The sequence below is a fragment of the Heteronotia binoei genome, chromosome 10, assembly GCF_032191835.1.
Source record: "Heteronotia binoei isolate CCM8104 ecotype False Entrance Well chromosome 10, APGP_CSIRO_Hbin_v1, whole genome shotgun sequence".
Lineage (NCBI taxonomy): Eukaryota > Metazoa > Chordata > Lepidosauria > Squamata > Gekkonidae > Heteronotia > Heteronotia binoei.
Window position 1 is genome coordinate 39,132,283 of NC_083232.1, and position 12,427 is coordinate 39,144,709.

The 12,427-nt window shown below is 42.6% G+C and overlaps 2 protein-coding genes across 14 annotated transcripts in view; both read left to right on the plus strand.

Annotated features, from left to right (window-relative positions):
• The window catches only part of DBF4 (DBF4 zinc finger), a 38,726-nt gene extending 32,662 nt beyond the window's left edge, over positions 1-6,064 (plus strand). For both annotated transcript variants that reach the window (XM_060248450.1, XM_060248451.1), the window contains exons 12-13: positions 2,844-2,968; positions 4,941-6,064. In XM_060248450.1, the coding sequence (XP_060104433.1) occupies positions 2,844-2,968; positions 4,941-5,961 (1,146 nt within the window). In that variant the 3' untranslated portion in view covers positions 5,962-6,064. The remainder of the gene's footprint in view (positions 1-2,843; positions 2,969-4,940) is intronic.
• Positions 6,065-10,931: 4,867 nt separating this feature from the next.
• The window catches only part of ADAM22 (ADAM metallopeptidase domain 22), a 182,936-nt gene continuing 181,440 nt past the window's right edge, over positions 10,932-12,427 (plus strand). For 7 of the 12 annotated variants that reach the window (XM_060248452.1, XM_060248455.1, XM_060248460.1 and 4 more), the window contains exons 1-2: positions 10,933-11,206; positions 11,609-11,769. In XM_060248452.1, the coding sequence (XP_060104435.1) occupies positions 11,128-11,206; positions 11,609-11,769 (240 nt within the window). In that variant the 5' untranslated portion in view covers positions 10,933-11,127. Of the gene's footprint in view, positions 11,207-11,608; positions 11,770-12,427 lie in introns of all 12 variants that reach the window. The other 5 variants (XR_009555881.1, XR_009555882.1, XM_060248462.1 and 2 more) reach the window with 2 other exon arrangements.

Sequence of the window (12,427 nt, forward strand, 5' to 3'; positions counted from 1 at the left end):
AATACCTTGGCCGATTCCCTCAGCAGGTTTCGGATAGACGACCACGAATGGTCCATCACTCCGACCTACCTTCGCAGCATCTTCCGCTGCTTCGGAACACCCGAGGTGGACGCCTTTGCATCCAGGAACAATGCCAAGTGTCCTCAGTTTTATTGCAGGAGGGGCAACGACGCCTTTCTGCACGATTGGACAGGTCCCCTTCACTACTTCTTTCCACCGACCCCCCTTCTGACACGTGTGTTGGTGAAAATAACTCGGGATGGCACAGACTGCATCCTCATTGCGCCATGGTGGCCTCGGCAACCGTGGTTCACGAGGCTGCTTCAACTGTCACGCCACACTTACTGCCGGCTTCCTCCTGCGGGCGACCTCCTCTCTCAAGCCAACGGTCAGGTTCTTCATCACAACCCTCGGGTCCTGGCCCTGACCGCCTGGAGAATACGGCCACCTTCCTCTCTACAGAAGTAGCCAATGTCATCCTCAACGCAAGAAAGCCTTCCACCAGACTTTCTTATCAGCGTAAATGGAAGCGCTTCTGTTCCTTTGCAACATCTTCTCAGCTGCAGCCGGAAACGGCTCCACTTCCCCTAATTCTGGACTACCTACTTTCCCTACAGAAATCCGGTCTCTGTTATTCCTCTGTGAAGGTTCACCTTTCTGCGGTTTCTGCTTTCCACAAGCCGATCGATGGCAAGACTGTGTTCTCCCATCCCTTATCAAAGTCCTTTCTCAAGGGCTTGTTGCACCTCAACCCACCGCTTAAACCATTTGTTCCGACATGGAGTTTATCGTTAGTCCTTTCCTGCTTGATGAAAGCCCCTTTTGAGCCTATGGCTACCATAGACCTCAATCTCCTTTCCTGGAAAACAGCATTACTCGTAGCCCTCACCTCGGGCAAACGGGCAAGTGACTTATGCGCTTTCCGCTACGATCCTCCCTACACCATTTTCCACAAGGACAAAGTTGTTTTGCGACCGGACCCTGCGTTCCTGCCTAAGGTTGTCTCCCAGTTCCACTTATCAACCTCAACTTCTCTACCAACGTTCTTCTCCAACCCATCCGACCAGGGACAACGAGCCCTGCATTCCTTGGACGTTAGAAGGGCGTTATCCTTCTACCTTGATCGTACACAACCTTTCCGTAAGGACCCTAATCTGTTTGTGGCCTACGGAAACCCCCACAGGGGTCTTAAAATTTCTACCCAACGTCTGTCAAAGTGGGTAGTCAGTGCCATCAGGTTGTGCTACGAGCTGGCTAAACAGCCTTTGCCCGATGGCCTTAAGGGCCACTCTACTAGAGCGGTCTCCACGTCTTCGGCCTTTCTACAAGGCGTGTCTCTAGAGGACATTTGTGCGGCTGCATCCTGGTCCTCTCCATCCACGTTCGTCTCCCATTATGCGATGGACGTTCGTGCGAGACGTGACGCCTCCTTCGGCCAAGCGGTCCTCAGATCCATCTTCCTCTGAAGCCAGGGGTGAGTGCATCCGCTTCCATCTTTACACTGCAGACCACGTCACATGATGGTTGACTGCGTGATTGCATGTGATTTGATTTTTCCTGTGACTAACCTTTTTCTTTACCAGCACCCTCCTCCAGTCCATCCAGCTGGCTAGTCACCCATGTGTGGGACTGCACAGAGACCACGAAGAAGATAAACAGGTTGCTTACCTGTAACTGATGATCTTCGAGTGGTCATCTGTGCAGTCACACACGCCCACCCAGCCTTCCCCGCTGCTGGCCTCCTGTGATTCTTCCGTAAACTTACAGTGTCATTGCCGGCGGCGGCTGGAAGAAACTGAGTGGAAGGGGCGCTCTCCCCCCGCTCCAGGCATGCGCGGTCGCTGCCTGCTCCCCAGAGCGGGAGGAAAGCGCGCCAAAAGACGTTATAAACGAGCTATTGGAGCTCCGAGGAATGGATCCGTTGCCTGCGGCAAGACCCATGTGTGTGACTGCACAGATGACCACTCGAAGATCATCAGTTACAGGTAAGCAACCTGTTTTTTTAAATTTTATATAGTAAGGAAAATCTCCTAAAGTAGCTGCAGATATTATATATAAAGATACTTGTCAAGGAGGCCTAGGAATTCAAAATATTAAAAGCGTTAAGGCTAATTTTGTTGAAGGGGATGGCTTGCTCTAGGGATTTTCTAGCTGTTTCAAACTAAAATGTGATGATATGGAATTGCTGTGGTATGAACAGAGCACATTTAGTTATGAGATTCCTTCCGTTAGTGAAGATATTGTGTAAATTAAAAATATAAGCAAATTCTGAATGTTGCATTTACTTCAATTTTTTGAAATGTGAAAATGACTAATCCTTTATATATAGGCAATACTATACTTTGTCATGAATATAATCTTGATAACTAATTCAATGAATGCTTAAAGACCTCCCTTTTCCAGTTTCTACAAATTACATATGCGATAACTGAGTTATGAAATATAAGGAAGTTACAGCTAAAACACGTTCTGATAATTAGTGGGTTGTATTTCAGAGATCTGTGCTAAAAATTAGAATAAAACATTATCTTTAGAATTACCAAAGGATCTTTGGGAATGGTTACAGACCAAACACTAATTTCAGATGACATCAGAATTTTTAACAACTATGTACAGCTGGTATCTGATACTTAGATTATCTCATATACATCCTGAATAATGTCACTAAAGCAGAGTTGCTGACCTCCAGGTGTGGCCTGCAGATCTCCTAGAATTCCTATTGATCTCCAGGCTACGGAGCTCATCAGTTTCCCTGGAGAAAATGGCTGCTTTGTCCATGTTGATAGATATATTGATGACTTCTTGCATTACTATCAATACATTTTTTTCTCTGTTACTTTTAGCATCTTGAAAGTGAACAACATCAAAACTTTGCACAGAGTTCTCACTATCAAGTTGTAGATGACATCATATCCCAGTTTCCTTGTGACTTTGTTGATTTAAGAGAGAATACACCAAAAACTAAAAGGTAAATAAAATCTAAGTAACCTTGCAGTCAAATAATTTTGAAAATTTTAAAAAGAACCATGTTTTGAAATTGTCTTTTATTTGTAAATGTTGGTTACGTCTTTTATTTTAATCCAAAATAGTTTTGCTATTTCAGAAAGGGCATGATTGTTTTCCTGGAAATATTGATATCACTTCCAAAATCTATTTCAGGTAACTTGTGTTTAGGAATATCTTTATTGGAACATTTGGCATCCAGCTCCAGAGGCCAAGTCCAATTCTAGAGCTTAAAATGTTGATAGACCTGACCTTTGATCTCTAGGAGACAAATTTTGAGAATCCTGAAATTTTGGGTGTGCCTTGCTTCATTGTTCAGGGTACTTCCAAAATGAAACTTGAAATTTCAGGCATAGTTTCAGAAATATTCAAATATACACTGCAAGGAAACATTTTTAGAGATCAAAGGGAGGCTCAAGTTTTCTAGCATTTAATCCATTACACTAATAGCTGCTGCAGCTTCACTTCTGCTTAAAAATGGGAAGGCTAATATCGGTATTCATATATGCACCTATTCTTTGGGATTGAGTTATTTTAGGGGAATTTCACCTTTTTATATCCTAAACATTTTCTCATGGTTCCACGTAGATTAAGAGGTACCTGAAAATATGCATGTCTGTTTCTTCTAGAAGCTATATCTGTGAAGTATTGTAAACAGTATTTCCTGTCCACAGCTCCTTTCTTTACTTTGCCACTTTCCGTACTACATGTGGATTGATGGAAGAGTTTGGAGAAAAGCACAGTAGCAGTGCTAATAATAGCCTAGATAGATGTAATTTAATAGACTAAAGCAGCCTTGTCTCTTGCCCTTTGTCTTCTGCTGCCCATACTTTCACCCATACCACCTCCCCAGCCCTTTTCTTTCCTACCACTATTTCACTTCTACATCAAGGATTTTTCTGCAAGATATTGTTGTTGTTTTTGGTTCTGGCCACATATTGCTTCAGTTTATCCCCCAGTTACTGCACACATTGTAGTGACCTTAGTTCTCTTTTTTTGGTTTGGTTTCCCCCCATTTCCCCCTCAGTTTATTTGAGACCACTTTTATCCTAATCCTCTTCTGTTTTATACCTTGTGTGTAATGTTTCTGTTGGTTTTCTTTGTTCCACCCACTTCCAGCTTTCTTGTCAATGATTTGATTGTTGTCATTGTCAAAGCGCTTCCTGGAAATAAGTGTCTTCAGTTCTGATTATTTTAAAGGCCATAAAATATCAATATATCAATATAGGGTTATTATGATTGTTTAAGCAGGTTCTCTGAATTCCCAGCTTTCATTAAAAAGGAAAAAAAATAAGGCTTTAGTGTTGTCCTCAAAGGGATATAAGGGAAAATTATGTGTATGTCCACAAGGGAGAGGAATTGAGACTTACTTTTTAAAAAAATGAAAGTTGGCAATTCAGAGAACGTGCTTGAACTATCATTACAATGATATCAATATTTTAGAGCTGTTTTTAAAAGGGAGGGTGCTGTGATGCTACTGATGATTGGACTGATGACAACAACACTCCCCCTTGAAAATTCAGATTATTTAAGCCAGATGTGGAAGAAAATGAACTAACTCCACAGCTGTGAAAAAGCAGAGGGGGAGGGCACATGTGCAGAAGGACAGTGTTCAAACCCATTCCACTGCTTGTGGATTGACTGTCAAGAAAAACAGGAGTAAGTTGAACATGTCGAAAAGCCTAAAACTGAAGGCCAACATCAACATATATGCACACACCATTAGCCCTACAGAATAGTTTATCACTTTGCTGTTCAGTAAGGCTGATGTTGACTTGCCTCAAACAGCAAACTGGTAAACAAAGCTTTGGACTAAAGAAGCAATAAAGAAGTAATCTATTACATCTAATCCATATGTCTTATGAGCAGTTCTATTTTTTCTGTTGTGTTTGAAGATTCGCTTTGAATGTTTACTTTTGTACCTTTCTTAATATTAGGAGAAAATGTAGTGTTGGACAATTTGCTCCCCTTATTGGAACAAGCACAGATGAACTGAAAGATCGACTGACAAGGCAAGACATCCCATTGAGATGGTATTCTAGGAAAAACATTACTATGCATATAATGAAAGAAGATTCTCAGCGTACACAGATATTTCACAAATCTGCACAAGTTAATTCTCCTATCTCTGAACCTGCCTGTTCTGTCAATTCCTGCCATACCATCTATTCTTTAGAAGCAGAAAGAAAGATCAGTGGCAATACAGAAGGTAATAAAAAGCCAAAATCTTCACATTTAACAGATATTGCTTTGTCTGCAAACTTCGTGCAACTGCCTGTTAAGAAAGAAAGTAAAGTGTCCATGAGAACCTTGCCTGAAATTTATGAGCATTGTGAGCCTATATCAAGACAAAATTTACAAAGTTTTTCATCAAATCCATTACATTCTTGTATTCGAAAATCTCAGTTTAGTGAGGAGGACTATGCAGCAAACCCAAAGCGAAAGTTGAACAATATGGTTCTGCCAACAAAATGTTTGAAGAAGATAAATTCAACCGTTGATAAAGATCATGCTATCCTTGGTGTGGAGAGTAACTTTCCAAGAGAACTTTCAGTTCTTCTGGAAACAGAACTCCTTCCACATAGTCTTCCTGCAAACAAGGAACCCAGCAAGTTGATGGACAATAGCTCACCTTCCATAAAACTTAGTAGAAAAGTCAAAACATCCATAGGGAGGAATAATAAAGGAAATCAGAAACAAAATATAGAGTCATACTTAAAGAGGACTGATGAACCATCCATTCCAAAAAAGGCAAAAAATGTACAGAGCTCATCAACACAAGCACTGTTAGAACTGTTTCAGACCAGTGAAGCAAATTCAGATTTTGGGGGGTTTTCAAGTATGACAGAGAACAAAGAGTCGAGTCTGATAAAAGATACTTGGGAAGACCATCATGCAGATGTTCTGCGGTCTTTGTTTTCTACTTCTGCCTCCTCGTCACCATTTATTGGATTTTAATGCTTTATTTACAACTGTGAGTTTTGAATAAACATTCAAAATGAAAATTTTTATTTGTGAAAACTTTGTTTTGATAATAAACTATATAGTAATTATTCTTGTACTAAGCCCTTATGTGCATATTATTCCAAGTGTTTGTATGTATACTTTTTATGCTGGGAAACGAAGAGAGAAAATGTGCCTTTTTAAATGAACTCTACATCTGAACTAAGCATTAGAAATGTCCCTATTCCGTGACAATTGGTTGCTTGGTTTGGCATATTTGAGGGCCAAAGAAGGTAACATAATTATAAAGGAGGTAGCTGAAATTTAGCAAAGGGTGTGCAGAAAAGCACACTGATAAAGGTTTGATTGTTTAGGAGACAGAGGAAAGAAGTCAAAGGAACTCACCTTACAACCTTTTCTTACGATAAGACTTCCTTGAGTAATTGGGGTAGGTTATTGACTATATTCTATTGCAGGTGAATCTCAGCCAACAAAAGAAAGCATCTAGGTCGTCTTCAGGTCTCATTTGAGTCTCATTTTTACAGAGAGAGCAATGGAAATATAACCTTGCTACACTGTAGAAAATCCAGTTCTTCTGGAGCAAACTCCACATTGTTATTAATTTTTAACATGATTATTAAACAGAGTATTCATTTTTAGTCTTCACATGAACAACAGTTACTTAAAATTTTCAGAACAAAGTCTGAGTCCAGTGGTACCTTTAAGACCAACAAAGTTTTATTCTGGGTATAAGCTTTTGTCTGCATGCACACTTTGAAACTTTAAAAAGGTAAAGGTAATCCCCTGTGCAAGCACCAGTTGTCCAACTCTGGGGTGACATTGTTTTTACATTTTTATGGCAGACGTTTAATGGGGTGGTTTGGCATTGCTTTCCCCAGTTGTTTACACTTTACCCCCAGTCAACTGAGTACTCATTTTACCAACCTTGGAAGGTTGAGCTAATTCCCCCAATTAAAAAGGAGACAGCCTATTTGTAACACTCCCTAGGCAACTGGTTGGCCACTGTGTGGAACAGGATACTGGACCAGATGGACCACTGGATTTGCTGAGGCAGACAGGAATGTATATGTCACAATCATATTTTCTTCAAATCCTTGGATTGCAGGGAAAGGGATTTCCAGTGGCAGGCAGGAATGTTTGTTTACAGAATACCAGCTGAATACCTAAGCATCTGCATGCTTAATGTTTGTTTACTGATCATCCAAAATAATATATTTTTAAAATGTCTTTACCTTTTCTCATTTTGAGCTGTGTTGGCTTGGCAACTAATAAAAATGCACTTGTCAATTTTATAATAGTACTGCCTTAAAATTCTATGTAAGAGTATAAAATGAGTACAGATTTTTATGGTAAGGTAAGATACTTATCAGTAAACAATATTTGCAAGATAATGCATTTCCCCTATATTGCATTGCCTGCAGCTTAAGTCTTCCAGATATGTGTGCCTTTTGATTAGATACAAGGCGGACATGAAACAAATGAGACAAAATAATGAACTGGTGCTTTATTTTGCATTCCATTTAAGAACTGGGCAATTCTTGCTCAAATTCTTGGATTTTAGCATTATTGTATATGTGGAACAGTGAGTGTGTGTACATGAAAATGTTGGGATGCAACGTCACCCCAGAGTTGGAAATGACTGGTGCTTGCACAGGGGACTACCTTTTACCTTTAGTAGACAGACACGATGACTGTGTAGATGATGGATTCCAGATATTAGTATACTAGTTTTCTTCTACAGAACAAAGTTTGAGTTCAGTGGCAGCTTTAAGACCAACAGTTTTATTCAAGGTATAAGCTTCTGTGTGCTTTGGAAGTGCACACGAAAGTTTATACCTTGAATAAAACTTAGCTGGTCTTAAAGGTGCCCTTGGACTCAAATTTTGTTCTGCTGCTTCAGACCAGCACTTTGCTACCCACCTGAATCTTGTTTTCTTCTAGTTAGAGGAAGAACTTGTGAGTTGGCTTAATAGAGTGTTGCACTTGAAAATAAACAATACATTAGAATCTTCTTTGAGCACTGAAAACTAGCCAGTAAGTCTAATAACAAACAGGTCTTGAGGATCTTATAAATCAGGGATGGGAAACGTCAGGCCCTCAAGATCACTTGGTCTGGCCCTCGGGGATTGCTGGGCCAAGTCAAACCACAGGGCGGCCCATTTCTTTATTTCTGTTCCTTCCTTCCTCTCTCTCCCTCTTTCTCTCTCTGGAGCCTGAATGGTGGGCATTGTGAAGGACTGCTGCTGGGGTATGTGGATGCCTTTAAAGGTCTGCTGGGAACAGTTGCAGTTTCCAAAGGGAGGGAGGGATGCGCTTGATTATTCTAGATGGTGCGGCCTAATATGCTAGTGATTGTGTGACCTAATATGCTAATATTAGGGAGTGTGGTCTAATATGCTAATGAGTTCCTGCTGGGCTTTTTCTACAAAAAAAGCCCTAGACCTAGGTATTTGCCTAGGGCAACAGGCCGGGGGGGGGGTGAGCACCAGATTAGGCTCACCCCACATGACTTCAAATAGAAAAACAATTATTTGTATTAATTTTGCTGGTCTGAATCATTCTCCCTTGATGGAGCACTGTTTTTTAAGTTGATGATTTCGTATGGCCTGCGAATGATGTTATAAATATCCAAATGGCCCTTGGCAGAAAAAAGGTTCCCCACCCCTGCTATAAATGAACAACAGGTAGAGATAGCAATGTGGCCTTCACGGTACCTGCCACTAAGATGTTCAAAAGTGTTCCTTGAGACCTCAGCTCCAAACACAGTCTAGAAATTAATTTGTTCTTTGTAATTAACACTCGACTCTTAAGTAATAAGCCATTATCTGTAATATTTGTGTAAATCTTCTGAAAAAGTTGGCTGTAGCGAGAGGAGCGAAGTATTTGATCCTCTGCAAATCTTTGAATAACTGAGCTGAAAATTCATGGTAGCCCATGTAGATTGCACATTCAATTTATAAATGCAAAAACTACGTATCACTTGATTCAAGAGCCTAAGCATGCTATTGCTGTATTATTGACATGACAGCTTTGTTCAATTTTACACATTCATAGAATTCAAATACCTTGCCCAGGTATTTTTATGTTCTTACCTAGATATGTCAAGAACTTCACATACACAAGTATTGCATGGAAAGATTCAAAGCTTCTTTGAATGTGCAAATGAAGTCTGTTTATGAATTTAACTAGAAGTGTGCCTAGTAATAGTCTGACAAAGTGGGCTCTAACCCCTGAAAGTTTAAGCTCTAATAAGTTGAACTAAACATGCAGGCAGTCAGGTTTATCCATTAGAAAGTCCAAACAAAATAAGCCTATCTTTATCAAATGTTATTGCAATATGACACAGAAATGAAGCAAATTAAAAATTGTATGATAAAATGGATGTGAAACTTTAAAGCAAATTTGGAGAAACTATGGGTCAGTGGGAAAATTTATGGACTAAAGAAATCAAATCAATATTACAAGAACACACAGTGAATTATTTAAGTATATTATGTCGGAAGCAAGAGTAATTGCAGCAAAGTGGAAAGCAGAAAGATGCCTAGATTTGAAGGAATGGAAGAACAAATTATATGAACATACGATAATAGCAAAACTAACATCTTATATACATAACAGACGGATCTCAGAATGTCAAGGAAAATATTTTAATTATATAGCTGAAAATCAGGAATAAATTTAAGTTAAAACAGAATGATGCTTATTTAATTTCTATTCTCAATTTTCGGCAAGCAACATATGTTTGTAATAATAAATTATTTGATATGAAGATAGTTGGAAAAGTTAGAAGATATTTAAGTAGAAATTGATATTTAAGTAGAAATCGATGAAATTGCTGAGCAGACAGGTTAAAATGGATAAAAGGAAGTACTTCTTCACCCAAAGGGTGATTAACACGTGGAATTCACTGCCACAGGAGGTGGTGGCGGCCACAAGCATAGCCAGCTTCAAGAGGGGTTTAGATAAAAATATGGAGCAGAGGTCCATCAGTGGCTATTAGCCACAGTGTGTGTATATATAATTTTTTTTTTTGCCACTGTATGACACAGAGTGTTGGACTGGATGGGCCATTGGCCTGATCTAACATGGCTACTCTTATGTTAAGTGAAAAATCAAGAGTGTATATAAGTTCTAAATCAATATATTTGTTTAACAAATTGTATGACAGGATTGTAGTTTCTGTTTAGTGTATGATCTGGACATCGTGGATTATTGTAGTTGATGATCATAGATCTATGTATATCTTATGTATGATTTAGATACATGATTTGGGGAGGGACAGTGGCTCAGTAGTAGAGCATCTGCTTGGGAAGCAGAAGGTCCCAGCCAGGTTCAATCCCTGGCATCTCCAAAAAAGGGTCCAGGCAAATAGGTGTGAAAAACCTCAGCTGGAGACCCTGGAGAGCAGCTGCCAGTCTGAGAAGACAATACTGACTTTGATGGACCAAAGGTCTGATTCAGTATAAAGCAGCTTCATATGTTCATAGATGACTGCTGTAGATATGTTTTTTTATCTTGTAAAATTAAATAATAAAAAAGCCCTAGCTGTCCTACTTTAAGTGCTGACCAGAACAATCCACAGCTAATATATACACCTCGAATAAAGCGTTCCTTATTCCTTACACCCTTTTAACAGCTTGTTTGTTCTGCTGTCCTGGTGGTACTAATTTTCTTACCTAGACCTCTAGCCCCTGCGTAGGTTCTAAACATCCCCCAAGAACTAGAGAACGAGGTACGAGTTTCGAAGAACTTTCATAACTACATTTCCCAGCTTCCCCGTCTTGCCTGCCTTCTCCAAAGCTACGTTTTTGGGGGTTTTGTTTTGTTTTTTTGCAGCAGGGTGGGGGGAGGCGAGAGGGAGCCGGGCTTGGCTAGTGATACCTCGGCTCTAGGGCTGTGCATGTGGACGAGGCGAGGGGGGCGGAGCTTGCCGTCTCTGAGCTCCAGCAAAGCGCCCAGTGCAGTAAGCCCGCTCAGGCAGCCGAGGGGAGGCAGCGGCACACAATGCAGCACTGAGGCGGCGGCAACAATGATGCGTGACTGCCGCTAGGAGAGGCAGGAGCAGGAGCGCCTTCCTCGCCACCATGCAAGCCTGCCTGTGAGCCTTGCCGTTGGCGGGCTGGGCAGAGGAGAGGAGCGGAGGCTCGCCAGAGCCCAGCCATGCATCCCGGGGCTTCTCTGCTCTCCTTGATGCTGTGTGCCTTTGGGACGTTCTCCGGAGCTCGCTCCAGGCATGCAGGTAAGACCGCCTCACCTTGCCTCGGGATTGCAGCATGCGGCGCGGCTGGCAGGGAAAAGGGATCCATGATGCGTGGGTGACCCTCGCTCAGCCTTCCCAAAACGCGTTCAGGGGGACCAACGAGAGCGAGTTGCATTTTGTGCCCGTGCGGGTATTCCCCCCCCCCCTTGCGAGGTAACGTAACATTTCTTGGTTTTCTGCAAAGCATGAGATGACACCCCTCCCCTCCCCTCCCCTCCCCGGCGAAGATGGACCTCTCTCCTAAAGAGCCCCCTCTTGCTTCCTGTGCCTGCAGTGGGGGCTGCATGCCCGCTCCCCTCTCCTCTTGCTGGCGCCGCGGCTTTCTGGGGTAAATCAACCCCATGCCTGGCTCGTGACTCTGCCCTCCTTCTTCTCTCCGAGGAGACGCCTTGTTGACAGAGCTCGAGCGGAGGGATGAGGACCGCTTCGTGGAGCGGCAAAACATCGTCCCTTTCCGGCTGCTCTACAGCACGGAGGAAGGCAACGAAACGCAGCACGAGCGGCTCAACACCCGCATCGGGGGCCGCTCGGCCGGGCAGCAGGTAAGCGGCGGCAGCTGGCGAGCGGGCGGGCGGGCGGCTGAGGGCAGCAGGTGAGAGGAGCCGGAGGCGAGAGCCCGCTCTTCGCCGGGGGCTGCTGCTGTTGCCCCGGAGACGCGCGCTTGGAGGGAGAGGAGGCGGCGGCGCCTTCCAAAAGGCTCGCTCGGGTCTGATGCGCCATGCATAGAAATTGCCGCGGAAGGGGAGGGCAAGGCCCTGGCGGTACCCAACAGAGAGCCAGCGCTGCCGCTCGCAGCCCAGCTGATGGGGCTCCTGGAATCTTGCTGGGTGGGGTTTTTTTGCCCGTCAGGTGACGCTCTATAAAAACGTAAGCGCCAGAGTAGGAAGGCTGGGTTTGGGTAGCACTATGATCTGCAAAGCAATTCTGCAGCACTGGAGAGGCTGTCGCCTATCCAAAAGCTTCCCCGCGGGGATCTGGTCTCTCTTTGCTAGTAAAGATGCCCCTTAACTACCGGTAACTTCCTGGCAAAGAGGTCTCTGCTTTTGGTTAATTTCAGAGGAGATCCAGAAATCCTTAATGTTAAAGGGCATTTAAAGTATGGGAGGGTTTTCTTGCTCACTTCTAAAACTTTGGGGAGTAGTTGCTTTAAGAATCTTCTGAAATCTTCCCCTCCATGTCAAAAGTCAAGGTAGCCTATGT